This window comes from Hyaena hyaena, unplaced genomic scaffold (assembly GCF_003009895.1).
Source record: "Hyaena hyaena isolate Hyena2069 unplaced genomic scaffold, ASM300989v1 scaffold_741, whole genome shotgun sequence".
Lineage (NCBI taxonomy): Eukaryota > Metazoa > Chordata > Mammalia > Carnivora > Hyaenidae > Hyaena > Hyaena hyaena.
In genome coordinates this window covers 227,113-244,541 of record NW_024081373.1, presented here as the reverse complement: position 1 = coordinate 244,541, position 17,429 = coordinate 227,113, and the positions used below count along the sequence as shown (strand labels likewise).

The following is a 17,429-nucleotide window of genomic DNA, read 5'->3' as shown; positions in this document are numbered from 1 at the left end:
AAATCTGTCCATGTGTAGCAACATGGATGGACCTTGAGGGTGTTATGCTGAGCGAAATAAGTCAGGCAGAGAAGGACAAATACCATATGTTTGCACGTATAGCAGGATTAGGAGGAACATGACGGAGGAACAAGGGGGAGAAGAAGGGGGAAATGGTGGGGGAAAGGGAGAGAGGCAAACCATGAGAGACTCTTGAATGCTGACAAAAACTGAGGACTGATGGATGTGGGGGGAGGGAGGGATGGGCATGGAGGAGGGCACTTGTGGGGATGAGCACTGAGTGTTATGTGGAAACTAATTTGACAATAAACTATTTGTAAAAAAATAAAAATAAAAAAATAAAGTAAATAAAAAAAGAAACGTTTTTCAAAATAAGTATAAAGTCAGTGTTAAAAACACAAGCACAAGCCTACTTTTTTATTATGACGCCAAGCTTATCTTTAGAATTACCAAAAGAACATTTTTAAAGAAGGAAAAGAAAACAGCATAATTCTCATGCTGCAAAAACTCTATAATAAAATTTTAAACTGTGGATATTTTCATACCTTAGGAGGGCCACAGTCACAATCCTCTCCCACTTCCAGAAGTTGGTTCCCACACACTGGCTTTGTTATTATATTTTTAGGAATTGGTGCTTGCAGCAGGCATTTTGGGTTTTTTGATAAAATGTATCTCTCAAAATGTGAACGGCAGGATGTACTGAAATCCTTTGGGAATTTTGAGCTGTAACGAGAAGAAAAGTTATGATATATAGTGAGATTCTGGCTTGTCTAACTACATCCCCTGGTTCAATGGAAATTCCAAATTCAGTATCTTTTTAGGACTGCACTATGTTATATGGAGAGGACAAAAGAGCATAAATACTATGCTAGTTGGAAAATTGTTTTCCGAGACACTAAGCTTGTAGAACTGGAAGAATTTAAACTCCTGTATGGATTCAGCACTCTCCTAAATGGCAGGAGTGATGAATGAACCAATTCTATGGATATATTCTCTTCCTATTCATGAACACTTTCAAGAGAAAAGTTTTTTTTTTCATTTTTCTATCCCAAGCCCTTGCAAATTTCCTGGCATTGGAAGATAATTAATAATAACATAAAAATGGATTGAGTGATTAGTGATGGGGATATATAAGAATGTTGTCGTCATCTTAATTAATATATTTTAAGAAAAATATTACTATTTAATAGAAGTTGGTACATCTTAATCCCCTTCACTTATTTGGCCCATCCTCTTCCCCTCCCCTTTCTGGCAACCACCAGTTTGTTCTCCGTATTTATGAGTATATTTTTGTTTTTGTCTGTTCATTAGCTTGTTCATTTGTTAATTTGTTCATTGGTTTGTTTTTTAACTTCCACTTATAAATAAAATAGTACAACATTCATCTTTTTCCTTGATTTATTTCACTTAGCACAATACCCTCTATGTCCATTCATATTGACATGAATGGCAAGATTCCATTCTTCTTAATGACTGAGTAATATTTCATTATATAGGTATATAAATGCAGTGTGTGTGTGTGTGTGTGTGTGTGTGTATACATATATATACGTATATACACACAAACTGCATTTTCTTAATCTATTCATTTATTGATTGACATATGGGTTGCTTTCATATCTTGCCCATTAAACATTATTCTAAGTTAAAATAACATGGTTACCATACTCAAAATCTCTAACTTGACATACTTGGAAATCTGAAGTAATGAGTCCTGATAAGCTAGTAAAACATGTGCATCAATAGGCTGGAGTGTGAATTAATGGAATTCATATTCCTTGATAAAAAAAAAAAATCTGTTCACTATATAGACTGCATCTGACTTTTTTAAGATTTAAGAAATATATATTTCTTCTCAAAGGTGACAAAGTCTCACCTCAGATATTGATTCATCACACAACTCCCTGAGGGACATTTGGTGTAATATGGAACATCAGGCATACCAAGGACATGACCCAACTCATGTGACATCACTCCTACAAGAGCCACACTATTCTTTTTCTTAGCCTGGAAAAAAAAAACAAAAACAAAACAAAACAAAACAAAAAGCCCAGAAACATCTATTACTTAGTATTTTCAGTTATTTTAAAAAAAATAGTTTGACAGATGCAAAGTAATGAGTCAGTAAGCTCTTTTCCTTGCCATTGGTTATTGTAAAACATTGAATAACATTTGAACTGGTTGGCTTCTGTGAATCCAACCATCAGTTAGGTCATGATCTCGCGGTTCGTGGGTTCTAGCCCCGCGTCGGGCTCTGTGCTGATTGCCAGCTCTGAGCCTGGAGCCTGTTTCAGAGTCTGTGACTCCCTCTCTCTCTGACCCTCCCCTGCTCACACTGTCTCTCTCTCTCTCCTAGAAATAAATAAAACATTAAAAAAAATATTTGCTAAGCTAGTGAGGAGTTCTTGGTAAACCATGATTAAATTGAAGTAATTACGTTCTTCATAGGAAGTACTATACTACGTTTTCAAAGGCCTCCAAAAACAATTGCCAGAATGCTTGACATGGGTAGCATATGGCCAAATGACTCCAAAATCCACATTGACTTACCTCTCTGGCCATTGATACTGAAGATGATTAATTTGAAGTTGGCTCAGGCCACAGAGGGCATCTGGGTGCCCTTTCTGTTCCAATTTCCTGTTTTTATTCCCTAATACCAACTAAAGAATGAGTACTTCCAGGAGGACCAGTCTAAGGAAATATTCTGTTTCCTAATCCAAGTTATCTTCAGTGTAATGACCTACCAGTAGTTTTATTTCTACTTTTATTTACCAACTCAGCAAACGTTCATTGTGCTAACTCTGTATAAGGCATTATTCTGGTTTATCATAGAGGATACAGAACCACAGGGAGCCTTACTATGAGTTTACCAACCTCAATAACGGCAACTGAAGATGGGGAGCACAAGGAATTCGAGGCTGCCATTCCTACATGTCGATTGTTGAAGCCAATTCCACTGTGTGAAAGTTATAGGCATATTGTCACAATGTAAGTCTTTGGAACCATTAGCTTTTGTCAATTATGTTTAGATTTCCTGTTTCTCTACTCTTTTCATATTCAGTAGGCCGCATAAAATCTTCTGCTACTCCATAGCATTATAATAATCACAGATGGTTATCCCACATCCAGGAGTCTATTTTAGTGACCTAACATGAGTCTCCAAATTCCTACTGATGCATTCTTAATGGGAGAACTTCAGGCTCCCTGACAAGGCTTGGGGAGATAAAATTGAACAGAAATCTCTGCCAAGAACCCTTCGGGATAACTATCCACTCTGCCTACATACACCTTGCCCTGGCCGGCATGTGCTCACCTGAGTAACTGTGCGTGGTCATGCGCCTTCATTTTCTCCAGATTGGAATGATGCCAATTCAGAAAGTTGGTAAAGGTGACACCTGTTCTGGGTACCACCTTGATCTTATCAATGTCAGACCAGATTTCCATACCTACCAATGCCACTTGAATATCTATTGTATTATAGATCTGTGGGAAGAGCATTTTTTTTTTCATGAAAATGTCTGCGATTTCTGTATTGTCTTAGATCTTTTGCTGACCACAAGTGATGGATAAGTGTATCCCATTTTGAAAATAGAAATCCTTGAAGTTGACTTTGCTACAGTATATGTGATTTTAACTTGCTGATCCTTGCCTGCTAAATCTCCCAAAACTGCTGATGTTCAGCCACTGTGACCCTCCCAACTATTTCTTGGGTGAAAACTCCTTTGGTGAAGTCCCAGGTTTCTAAGTGGAAATACACATTCACAGGACAAATATCTTACCACATTGAGTAGGTTCATCACATCAAACAAAAAGCTTCTTATCAAAGTTAGATTCCCCTTATATATGTTATACTGTAAAATACAAAATGCAAACATAACTAAAAAATAAAGTTGATGTGGCTCAAGATTTAACATTTGAAGAAAAATTACAGATTTCAACATCAGTAAATGCGTATTCATTCATGTCTAACTTGTATAACACTCTGTGCTTCAACAAATTCTTTTTAAATGTAAGAATTCTTCAGTAAGGAAAAGAGGAGGCATTTGTATATATTTCAGGGTTTTCATTTCTAAGAGTGAAGAGATCAAAGGAACAATTTCAATGTTCTAACTAACTCAATATTATTAAAATTTGATTAGAAGGCGATATTTGCTAAGTTAGAATCACAGATCCTAGTGTTTTTGTAAATATAATTTATAAATTGTATATAGTTTTGTATCTGTTTTATATTTAATAATGGAGTGAGAATTTTAAAAATATTAAAACAACCCATTCTTTAAATTTTTCATTATTTTTCATTAAATTTTTCATTTCATTATTATTCTTCAAATTTAAATTATTAATTTCTTGTAGCTATCTAGTATTAAGTATGCTTCCAATACCTGAGTATACTGAAAGCAGGTGGACATCAAAGTGGGTAGGTAAGTGAGAACTAGTGCCGACAAGGCAGGTAGAAAAGGCATGACAATCAGGTGGACAGGGTCTATGTTTTCAGCTAGAATAGCTTATTGCTTGTGTTCACTGGATAAGAAATCTTAACAGTTGACTTAACTGCCCCAGAAGCACCCATATTTTGTACTCACAAAGGTATTATCCAGCACCAAAAAGAGATCAATGTATTTCTTAGCCTGAAGAAAGTCTTCTTGCTTTACAAAGAGTAAAATAACATCATTAATAATCATGTTTATCCTAAAAGACTGGATAAAGTTACAATAAGATTTTTTTTTAAACCAGGGGGAAATTCGGTGAAAGAATTGGTAAATGAATTATAGCCTTTACCCATCCCAGTAACTGTTGAACACAATGGTATGTCATATATCATTGCTGAGACAGTGGGAAAAAGGATGACATAGGAAAGCTACACTTACCTCTGGGCTACTGAGTGACCTAGAGGTTCGAATATGGCCGTGTTTCCTGCCAACATTTCTTACACCACATGTGTGATTAGCCAGGTCAAGATCTTCTTGGCTATAGGTGATGACAGCATGTTCTTCTTGGTCTGTACTTTTCAGAGGCTTTATCATATATCTTCGGTCATGATATGTGAAGTGTCCTCTGTGAAATACAAAGAATCATATTTCAAGATTCTCTGCTACAACAGTCACAATACTGACCAGAATGTAGTACAACTCTCCCTAAATCCTAAGTTCACATGGACAGTTTTCATTCAGAAGTCTTCCAGCTAACTTTCGTTAACTTAAATTATAACTCATACTTGTCAAGAATAAAATGAGCGTTACATTATTTACTAAACAATTCTAAACAAGGATTGCTAAGATGAAGCTATCCCAAAGAATTTGAAATTTGTATCAGAAGTTCAATGAATATTTGTCCCTAGTTTATTTACACACTTAGCAAATATTTCTTGGAAAACTCTGAAGAATATAATGGAGGATAGAGTAAAGGAGGATTGAGATACTAAAAACCCCAGAGAAGAGAAAAAATGATGAGCAAATCAGCCAGAGGAACAGGTTGGTACTAATAGTAGCTTAGAGAATTTTACTTTTTAGTAAGTAAATCAATTCAGAAACATAAAGTGAATTCATATGATGGAGTGTTACAGCTACAGCATAGATAGTCATTAAACATTACATCTATGAAGGGATTTCATGATATGGGAAAATGCTTATGATATCACACAATGAAGATATATGTCTATAGGCCAAAGGCTGCAAACATGACAAAGTGTTAATGATAATGTCACTTATAAGCACAATTTTGCAGTGGCTATTTTTTTATTTGTGCTTTCTTTCACTTCCCAAACTCCTCCTAATTGGCAAGAATTATCTTTGTAAACAGAAAGGTCACACACACGAGTCCGTGTGTGCACACACACACTCTCAAAACTATGTTAAACATAATTTTAACAGATTATAAAATGATTGCAAGAGTGATACCTTATTCTTCATGTTAATAGCATTTTACCCATGCAGGAGATTTTACCAAGATAGGAAGACACGATGTCTAGGAAGACTCAATTCAGTGCAATAGAACGGTGCTTGCTGTCTAATATTTTTGCAAATGGCTCTCACCTCAATCCATTACAAGTACTAATGCTGGCAACAGAATCCTTTTCATTTAGTATGTGTCCTTTATAGTGGCAGTGTTCCTAAAGTCGAAAAAAAGAAATATATATTTTTTTAACTGTCAGAATAAATGTATCACAGTTGTGGTGAAAGCTGTTATTTTGAATACGTAGGAAAATTCTTCAAATAGTGGCAGTGGCCAGACCGGTTCCCAGACACAGAGACAGTGAAAACTTCAGAGATTTTTATGAACTTCTCCACTACTCACCCTGAAAACTCCATCTTTGATGGCTGGGCTGTCTTTCTGGAACTCATTGCACAAAAGAAAAGTCCAGGGAGTATGAACCTAAGCGAGCTCATGGTGAACTTGGACACTGCATCTGAGACGTGGCCAGCCCCCCGGGTTCAAGAATGTTTCCAAAGAGCTCTCAGGCTTGAGGACCAACTTTTGAGAGTTTGGCTTCCCTGGGCTGAGTGCTTAAGATACTATTTGTCACCTGTATATAAAATGAGGTACCCATTTTTCTAGATACCAAGGTCCTCAAGAAGCCATGCTACCACTCCTGAGCCCCTCATATTAGTTTGTCCAACTCATCATTTTAATTGGTGGGTTAGTGGAATCCCTTTACCAGCATCAAAACCACAGAGAATCTGTCCATAACTAGAGATTCAGACACAGTCAGTACTCCATATGAGCAAAATAGGGGTCACTTAATGTAGAAGGAGCCAACAAGCCATTGAGGAAACTCTTATTCAAAATAAACTGACTGACCTCAGGGTCTGAAATTCCATCTGTGCTTTTCTTGCATTTGGAAGAAACTTTGTCATCATAAACATTTTCTTGTAGAGGATTTGGAAAAAGTACCAAATTCAGATAATATCAGCCATTCACATTTGAGAATGGATTAATTTAAATCTTAGCAAAAATCCAGATATCCATGAAATGAGAGTTTTGATGTGAGAAGGGAACAAAGAGCAATTGTGTGACAGAAGTTTTGTCTTTTTATAGGTACGTAAATGTTTTGGGGTGCCCAAGGAGAGCAGCTCTGAGAAACTCATTTAGATTCTTAATACTCCATGACTGGGTCTTTCTGTATTCTCTCCCTGCTCTTCCCTTGGCATTGATTTTGTATGTTTGACATCTAGGCTTTGGCATTATCTATAGTATGGTAGTTTAACAAGATATAACCTTATATTCATTAAGTAATTGATATCCCATTTCTGACCTGAGGATACATGCATGTATTGTTCAAAAAGAGTAAATAGCTATATGACTTTTCAAGTACCTACTGGGGAAAATATTTCTAACCTTTTGATAAGATGGTCTAAGGGAAAGTGAACTTGTAGTTGTTTCTACAAATATACTACTTGGAAGCCTCCTACTATATCCTTACCTTTTAAAAAAGCCAACTCTGATTTTTTCATTTGTTCTCATTGGTCATAGATGGGTACCTTTCCTCCTAGTCTTTCAATTTCTTTTTAATTGTCCATGCATCTATACATCTTACAACATAAGTAGCAGATCCCAGAAAGTGTCCCAGAATGCAGTCAGAACCTACCATGTTCTGAGGGCTTGTCGTGATTTCCTCCCCTGTGGATGAGTAATATGTTTCAGTGTAGTCTGGCCCCAAGAGATGTCTGCAAAGTTCAAAGAGTTGCATGATACACTGAAAGTGGTAATAAGGGCTAATGTTCCTCACATAATCTTCAGCACAAAAAGAATGATTGTGTCTACGATGAGAAAGCAGACTTTCTGACCCACTGATCCTTTTCTGACATTGAAACTCTGCTGCTGAAGCAAATCAAAGCCTCAGTTATACTCACTAGGTCCAAGGGAAGAAATGCCCCCAGATACTTTTCAACTGCAAATTCTCTGTCCTCAGATGGGTTATTTTTGGATTCTTCACACCAAGGACACAGTCTCCACAGGGTCTCTGAAGGGTTCTGGGTCACAAATAGGCATAAAAGTCCATTGTTTTCAGGGAGAAGTTTACTGACAAATGTAGGACTTGATAGAGCCCCGTCCCCAGGGACCTATCTCAAGGCTGTATGCCTTGAATAACCCTTACATATGTTCTTTATTTTTTTTTGAGAGAGGGAGTGCCAGAAGGGGAGGGGGCAGAGAGAGAGAGAGAGAGAAATCTCGAGCAGGCTTCACGTTCAGCTCAGAGACTGAGGTGGGGCTTGATCCCATTACACTGGGATCATGACCTGAGCTGAAATCAAGAGTCAACACTCAACTGACTGAGCCACCCAGGCGTCCCACATATGTTCTTATAAAAGTAATGGGAAGTCACATAAAAAATTTGAGTTTATCTGGGTAGAAAAGATTTTCGGTAAATCAGGAGAGGTATGAAGGAAGAAAGGCATTTATCTTTGGGTCCTCTCTTTGCTTTTTTACTTTGCATGTAATTTCCTCAGAAAGCATCAACCTTCTTAGATAACATTAGCACAGTCTAGTAACATCTAAAACTCAACATACTTACTTCATATCTTCTATCTCAAATCACACTAAATAGAGTCTTAAGAAGGTGTATTTTTCCACATTCTCTTCACATAATCTATGGGTTAGACTCAAGAAGTACAACTTACTTGCTTTTTTGTAGGTGAAGAACAACTTCTTCTCCATTTAATGTAATCTGATACTGAAGTTCAGGTTCATATCTTTCCTAAAAATATTTAATAATAAAATGATATCAATTTATATTTCTGATATCAATTATCTTTCTGGTATAAAAATTATATCAATTTATATTATATTATATTAAATGATACATGTAATATTTATAGAAGAATAATTACAAATGTATGTAGGATAAAATAGTTCTTTTATGTATTCAAAATATATAAAATGAAACATAAATTGTACATTAAGATGGATTTACAAAAATTTCAATAATGTAGTAATAGTGATAAGTAATACACTTATTCAATATATTCAATAATATTCAATATTATTATTATTATTAAAAGATATTCAATAATGTCCACAGATTAACTAGTTCTATGATGTAAGATAGGGAGTTATTATTTGCCCTACTCTACAGTTTTCTGTCCTGTGTATCCTAATTGATCACTAATGATATAATAATAAGGCACATATTTTTATTACTTTAAAACCAAACCAAATATACTAAAGGAAACCAACTAAAAACCTACTAAGAACTAAATAAAGTAAAAATTATTTAAAAAGTAAAAGTTGTAACTATTTGCAACAATGTAATAGTCAGTTAATATCTTTAACAAATTAAATTTTTTAAATTAATTAATTTATTTTTAAGAGAGAAAGAGAGAGAGTGAGAGAGAGAGAATGAGTCAGTGGAGGGGCAGAGAGAGAGATAGGGAGAGAGAGAATCCCAAGCAAGCTCTGCGTTGCCAACATAGAGCCTGATGCAGGGCTAGAACTCAAGAACCGTGAGATCATAACCTGAGAGCCAAAACCAAGAGTCTGATGCTTAACCGACTGAGCCACCCAGGAGCCCTTCTTTAATAAATTTTATAAATCGTACCACTTAATGAGATAATGTTGAGCTCTCCATCACAGACAAGATGACCACGGAAAAAGTGATTCAGTGGGGCAGGAGGTGAGTTGGGGGCGGGGGAGAGACATAGGTTTGGTGAACTTGGCAAGAAATACCTTCTAGAGGGGCGCCTGGGTGGCTTAGTTGGTTAAGCGTCCGACTTTCGCTTAGGTCATGATCTCGCGGTTTGTGGGTTCGAGCCCCGTGTCGGGCTCTGTGCTGACTGCCAGCTCAGAGCCTGGAGCCTGTTTCAGAGTCTGTGTCTCCCTCTCTCTCTGACCCTCCCCTGCTCACGCTGTCTCTCTCTCTCTCTCTCCTAGAAATAAATAAAACATTAAAAACAAAAAAGCATTTGCACAGTGAAGGACACCATCAGCAAAATGAAAAGGCAATCTACCAAATAGAAGATCTTTGTTAGTGATACAATGACAAGGAGTTAATATCCAAAATGTATAAAAAGAATCCATAGAACTCGACAAAAAACAAACAGCCCCATAAAAAAGTGGACAGAAGTCATGTATAGACATTTCTTGAAAGAAGACATCCACATGGCCAGCAGACACATGAAGAGATGCTCCATGTCACTAACCTTCAGGGAACTGCAAATCAAAATGACAGTGAGAAAAAACCTCACAGCTATCAGAATGGCTATTATCAAAAAGACAAGAAATAACAAGTGTCTTAGAGGATGTGAAGAAGAGTAAACTGTTGGCGGGAATGCAAAGCAGTGCAGCCACTGTGGAGGCCAGGGTGAAGTTTCCTCCAAACCTTAAAAATAGAACTACAATGTGATCCACTAATCATGATCTGATTTGGGCTCTTGATCTGATGAAAATGAAAACACTAATGTGAAAAGTTCCGTATATCTCTTTGCTCATGACAGCATTTTTCTATAGCCAAGATATGGAAGCAACCTAAATGTCTACCCATGGAAGAATGGATAAAGAAGATGTGGTCTATAGAAATATTACTCGGTCACTAATAAAAAAAGAATGAAAACCTGTCATTTGTGACAATATGGACGACCTAAAGGGTATATGCTAAGTGAAATAAGTAAGACAAAGACAGATACTGTATGCTTTCACTTGTATGTGGAATCTAAAAAAACATAACAGAAGGACACACAAAACAAAACAGAAATGGACTCAAGATACAGAGAACAAATTGGCAGTTGCCAAAGAGGAGAGGAAGTTGGAGGTTGGGTGAAATAGGTGAAGGGAAGTAAGAGGTACAAACTTCTACTTATAAAATAAGTAAGTCATGAGGATTGATGGACAGCATAAGGAATGTAGTAAATACTGATAACTTTGTATTGTGACATACGGTAACTAGATCTATCAAGGTGATCATATCATAAAGTGTAAAAATTTTGAATCACTATGTTGGACACCTGAAACTAATATTTCATGTCAATTATAATTCAATAAAGAATCATTGTACATGAAAAGCACTCTCACTATTGACTTTTGGAAAATGAAAAAATGTTATATATAATTTTGTTGTTATTTATTTTACTCCAAGCAAAATTGATTACAAATGCAATCACTATGGGTTAGGTGAGAAAATATTGTGATACTCTATATATACCTTAATGAACATTAAAGATCAATTCAATGACCTAGGAATGGTTCTATAGAAAATAAAATAGATTAAAGTTCTCACATAATTAAGTGAGATAGAAACATTTATAACTAATGTTTGTGCAGTGATACAAAATGTAAGCAATGTTGCCTAGTGTAAAGCCATTGTTTTTTCAGATATTAAATTCTCTCAAAAGAAAGTTTAAATTTTTTATGATGTGCATTTGAAAAAGATTCCTGGGATGTCTGGTTAAGCATCTGACTCTTGATTTTGGCTCAGGTAATGATCTCATGGTTCATGAGTTCAAGCCCCACATGGGGCTAGGTGCTCACTGCATGAAACCTGCTTAGGATTTTCTGTCTCCATCTCTATCCCTTGCTTGCTCTCTAAAAGACTTTTTTTTTAAAGTTTTATTTGTGTAAGTAATTTCTATACCCCATGTGGGGCTCAAAATCACAACCCTAAGATTAAGAGTCACATGCTTTTCCAACTGAACCAGCTAGGCACCCCAAAGGAATTTTTTTAATGTTTATTTCTTTATTTTGAGAGGGTTAAATGCTCTAATTTTGTTCTTTTAGACCATTCTCCATAAACTATTTTTTTTAAGTTTGTTTATTTTAAGAGAGAGGAGAGAATGTGCACATGAGCGGGAAAGGAGCAGAGAGCGAGAAAGAATCCCGAGCAGGTTCCTAACTGTTTGTGCAGCGCCCCATGCAGGGTTTGAACTCATAAACCATGAGATCATGACTGAGTACAAAATAAGGAAATAAACATTAAAATAAATTCTTTTAGGGGTGTCTGGCTGGCTCAGTTGGATTAGCATGTGACTCTTAATCTCAGGTTTGTGATTTTGAGCCCCACGTGGGGTATAGAAATTACACAAATAAAACTTTAAAAAGTTCCTTTAAGTACTCTTTTTTTTTTTTTTTTTTTCTGACAGAGAGAGAGAGAGACAATGNATTAAAAAAAAAAAGAAATACCTTCTAGAAATGACTGTCTTCCTATGCTCTCTCCCTATCCTCTAAACATGGAGAGATGTCCAACCCACTTTATTCTTTCTGAGCAAGTGAACCAGTTAACTCCCTTCCTACAGCTTAATTGTAAAATCATTCTAAGAAATCCAGCATTTTTTCCTGGACAACGGGTGGCTGTGGATATGGGCTTCAAAAGTAAACTATTAGACATCGCTTCTATGAGTAAAAAGGCTCTTTATTGGTTCTTTGTAAAATCCTGGAGTCATTCACATTGCTTACCTCTTTGCCATTCTCTGTCTTGTTGTCTTGTATCTTCCTTGTGTGTAAAATGTGTAGTTTTTTAGGGTGAACTACTTCATAGAGCTCTAATTCAGGTTTTTGCTTTATTGCCATTGCTAGAGAGAAAGAAAGATAATATTGATATAACACAGTTAAAAGTCTTTGGTTTTGTTTTGGTTTGGGTTGGTTGGTTTTGCTGAAATGGTAGAGAAGACTGAATTCCAGTCCAGAAAGTAAACATTAAGAGAAACAAGTTACTCCTTCCTCTTTATCAGCTTTGATAACAAAGAATTTTTCTTTTGCTCTATCTACCTATTCTGGAAAGATAGGGCAATTTCTTGATGATCTCCAATATGTGGGAGATTACGGGAACCAGGAATCCTTCCCTGTAGTCTAGTTCCCTCCTTTTCTCTACTCTAGTCTACTCTAATTCAAAATTGTGGAATTTTCTCTCAGTGTTCTCAGAGATCTCTTTTTTCTTTCTATGTCTTTTTTCTTTGTGATGAAATCTCAGACTCTCCCTTCCAAAAATCAAATTTTTATACACATATAATACTTCATTCTTAGGGAAGACCCTATTGACCGCTATTTTATTTCAAGGTGTAACAAAACCATTCTGTTCTTTGTCTCATAGCATTTACCCTCAAGACTCCAGATTTCACAGAGAGACAGAATTTTTGTTATCTCTGCTGAAGCAGTTTTAAAGCATCAGATAGCAAGTAGGAAAACCAGATAGCAAGTAGCCTAAGTGGACTAAATGTCCTTCTTGATACACTTGGTATAACATTACATAGACCATTTCCTATTTTGCTTACATATAGTAGGGAAAGAACTGATATTGGAGCCAGAAGATGTGGTCTTAAGTTCTAGCTAAATGACCTTATAAAAGCTATTTTTCTTTCCTATCGGTTTACTTATCTAAAAATGGAGGCCCGTGTAAACATTGAATGACATAAAATATATAAAATAATGTAGTGCCACTCTAGGAAGGTGGCAGGTATGCCTTATCTACTTTTTATTTTAATTGTTCCATATAGGGTCAGTCTTGTTTTTAAATGCTCCCATTTTCAAAGATAAATGTCTGTACTTGGAGACAATTTCCCACTGACAGACAGGGTTACCTTGGGAACTCCAAGCAGTTTTACACCTGGCTCATGTGAAGAACTGGAAGGAAACTTGTCAAGCAAAAATTTTCTCCTAGCCAGCCCCCAAAGATCTGCTATGATGCTATCCAAGAAAAGATTCATTACATAGGAAAACAGAAAATTTATAAATTTATTACTAGAAGTTTTTCTTTTATTGATGGAGAATATGAACCCAATTAGTGTAAAAAGTTGTGGGATTGAGATTAGAGTAAATTTTAACTAGATTTTAGTCTTAACCCTATTATAAATGTTCAGTTGTCCAATTAATTTTAATTTTGCTTAATAATACAATTATGTCTAATTTGATGCTAATTTTACTTAAGAGTCATCCATCCTGACACAGTTTCTGGTCAAATCGTGTCTTGATAAATGATTTTCTCCTTATGAGGTAGAAAATATCTATGTTATTCAAGATAACATTGGAGATGGTGAGGAAATTCTTGATGGCTGGTCTGGAAGTTAATTCTCTGGTGCCATTTGGGATGTGTGTTTTAGAAAATAAAATTATAGATCTGGTAGCATTATTGAATTAAAGGTAAGTTTCAGGTACATCCTAATTAAATTATTATATCAATCACAACACCTTGACTATGAGGACGGAGTATACTGAAATTAAATAAATATACAAAAATGCAGTGATCGATGGGTCAGATGAGCATGTTACTTTCTCAAGAGCACTTTAAAATTCACTAAGTAATTCGACTCTTGTATAAAATATGGTGCTTACCTTGAGTTTGAGTGATGAGCCAGAGGACAGAAAGTAGGACGAAAGACATGTCGCCTCCTGCAGGTAGCTGAGAAGTCCCACACTGCATGAAACTGTCCAGTTTTATCTTCCCCTACTTCTCTTTACACACTGGGAAAAAACCAAAAAAGCACAAAACCTCAAGTACTGTCTGTGAGATTGGGGAATGTTTCCTAATGGCTTTGGGAAATTGTCAAAAATTGCAGTGACATGGTCATGAGAAGGTTCCTCATTTGTGAGAGGTGTTTATGTCTGTGGTTACAGCTTGTTAAGGAATTTACATCGGGACAGCTGCTTGGCTCTCATGCTCCTAGAGTGGTGGGAAAGAACTCACTGAGAGGGGATGCCTGTGTACATATTTGCATATTCACCAAACCATCACAACTGCCATTCATTAGCCTTATAGAAATTGACCTACAAATTTAGAAAACATACTAGTGGTCCATACATATTTTAAGAAATTGGCACAGAGGACACAGAATCTATATAGCAAGGATTAGGCTAAGTCTTACAATCTCTGACCTTTAGTCTCCTTATTTGTGAAAATGGATAATAACAATATCTACCTAAAGCTTCTTCTAAAATTTGTATGAAGTAATGCTCACACATGTGCATGCACACATATACATGAAAGACTTTAAGGAAAGGTGCAAATGTAAATTCTCTTGACAGTGTTAGACTCAACCAAATTATACCGCCTATGAAGTACACTCAAAGCATACTATGAGTTCTAGTGAAGAAAAATTACAATATATTTCTGATTACAAAAACAATGCATTTTCATGGTCGCAAATATGAAGAGAATATTGAAGAAAAAATCTGATCACCCAATGGCTCATTCTCAGGAAAGGGCTTCTGTTCATATTGTGGCATTTTTAGTCCTTTTCTACGTACTAATGAAAGGAAAGAAATAAAAGTTAAAATTTATAAATGTTAGTTCTTATTATAATAAGAAAGGGTTTGGAGAACCTGTGTTTTTTGTTTTTGTTTTTTTGCATAGTGTGAAGTATTTTTGTATTCATGTTTGTCTCGTCTGCGTGTATTTCTTTGAGTGCTATTTCTAATTATTTCTTTTGGGTCAATTACTAGAAATGGTATTGTGTAGTTAAAAAGGGGAAATCAATGTGAAACTTTTTGTATCCATTGTCCTGGTACTTTTCAAAGTTCTTGCCAAATTACATTTCCATTTACAGTTTTCCCAATCTAAAAATCTATGCTCTTTAACTGCCAAACCTACTTTTTGCCAATAGATTTGGGGACTTGCTAGCACCTGAATGCAAGTTTCGTAGTAACTTCTCTATGTCTCTGCTCTTTTTTTTTTTGTCCTCTTACATTCTTTTGAGCCACTTAAGTATTCCTGTAATTTTATGCATATTTTGCTGGTCCAGAAGATCAACATTCTACATGCATGCTAGAGTGGTTGCCATTAAAATTTAACAATCTTAATTAACATTTCTACTATCAAATAATCTGAGGCCTTTGCATGTTTAAGACTTATCCACAACCCACCCCTTGCCACTGTACACATTGCTGTCAAGTATTTTAGTTCCAACATGGTTCTCACCCCTAAGTTAGTCATTGTCATTACTTGTGCATTTTATACAGATGATGCTATTTGAAATCACTCACATATATGCCAACCTCTTGTTCACAGATTCTTTTAACATCAATTTTTCTTTTTTAAAGAAATGTCTTAGTAAAACATATAGTTGACCCTTGAACAATGCGGAGGTTAGGGTTGCTAACCCCCTATCCAGTTGAAAATCTGTGTGTAAATTTTGACTCCCCAAAAACTTAACTCTGGATAGCTTATTGTTGACCAGAAGTCTATTGATTACATAGTCGATGAACACATATTTTATATGTTATATGTATTATATACTGTATTCTTACATTAAAGTAAGCTAGAAAACAGAAAATGTTATTAAGAAAATCATAAGAAAAAGAAAATAGATTTACAATACTGTACTGTATTTCTTGGAAAAAATCCTAGTAAAGTGGGACCATGTAGTTTAAACCTGTGTTGTTCTGGGTCAGTTGCATTCTTTGATAAACACTGCATTGAAATTTTCTTCGAGAAACACTTTAATTGTTTTTTTTAATTTTCGCTGAGAGTACATTTATTTTATCCTCTTATTTAATGGTAGTTTAGCTGGAATACAGTTTTAGAATGACAATTAATGTCTTTCAGTATTTGGGAACTACCTTATTATTTTTTTTTTTTGGAGCACCTAGGTGTCTCAGTCAGTTAAAGCATCTGACTTCAGCTCAGGTCATGATCTCGCGGTCCATGAGTTCTAGCCCTGCACTGGGCTCTGTGCTGAAAGTGCAGCAGGGCCTGGAGCCTGCTTCTGATTCTGTGTCTCCCACTCCCTCTGCCCCTCTCCCTCATGCTCTGTCTCTCTCACTCCCAAAAATGAACAAATGTTTAAAAAATTAAGAAAATTTATTATCTTTTGACAGCTATTGTTAGAGTTGAAAATTCTACTTTCAATCTATTAAGTGGAAATTTATTTTGTTTATTAATGATCTAGCAAGTATTGCAAGATAAGTTAAATATTTATTGAGACCATGTTAAGTTTGATTTATTCTAAGTTAATACTACATTTCTGGGCATTCCAAGATGATCCTAATACTATCCTTACTTTTGAGATATCACTGCAACAAAGTCTACTAATGAAGATAAGCTAAAAACAGATACAATTTATACAGATGGTAAACATAATGATTGAGGTTTGTGCATTGTCTACAGGTAGATTTCAGAAGCACATCATTTGGTGAGTGGAGAGAACCAAATAATATTTGCCAGAAAACAAATAGGAGAATAGATATTTTGGTGAGAGAAAACTATGTGAGCAAAGCCATGGGTATGTAGAAAATCATATTTGTAGACTATACTAAGTTCTCCTTGGTTTGAATATAACATTAAAAGTAATAGGTATATGACATAAAACTTGTGATATATGCAAGGTCAACTTATGGGGAGACAAATGCTGAAGACCTTAAAGAAAAAGGCACACATGTGAGAAATATTTAGCTCATAAAATTGTTAGACTTGCTCACTGATGGGGTGTAATAAGTGAGGGAGACAGGAATTTGGAACGGGTTCTAGGTGCAGCTGGAGCAACTGTATGAATCTTATAGGTGGCATCTTCCAA

The 17,429-nt window shown here is 35.7% G+C and overlaps 1 protein-coding gene across 1 annotated transcript in view; it reads right to left on the bottom strand.

Moving 5' to 3' along the window:
- Positions 1-14,341, bottom strand: part of ADAMDEC1 (ADAM like decysin 1) — a 29,375-nt gene extending 15,034 nt beyond the window's left edge. The window contains exons 1-12 of the mRNA XM_039218170.1: positions 14,254-14,341; positions 12,382-12,497; positions 8,619-8,695; positions 7,586-7,664; positions 6,033-6,109; positions 4,869-5,055; positions 4,584-4,646; positions 3,780-3,851; positions 3,314-3,483; positions 2,875-2,956; positions 1,877-2,007; positions 546-723 (exon numbers count right to left, since the gene is read on the bottom strand). Coding sequence (XP_039074101.1) covers positions 546-723; positions 1,877-2,007; positions 2,875-2,956; positions 3,314-3,483; positions 3,780-3,851; positions 4,584-4,646; positions 4,869-5,055; positions 6,033-6,109; positions 7,586-7,664; positions 8,619-8,695; positions 12,382-12,497; positions 14,254-14,341 — 1,320 coding nt within the window. The remainder of the gene's footprint in view (positions 1-545; positions 724-1,876; positions 2,008-2,874; positions 2,957-3,313; positions 3,484-3,779; positions 3,852-4,583; positions 4,647-4,868; positions 5,056-6,032; positions 6,110-7,585; positions 7,665-8,618; positions 8,696-12,381; positions 12,498-14,253) is intronic.
- Between the last annotated feature and the right edge of the window lie 3,088 nt (positions 14,342-17,429).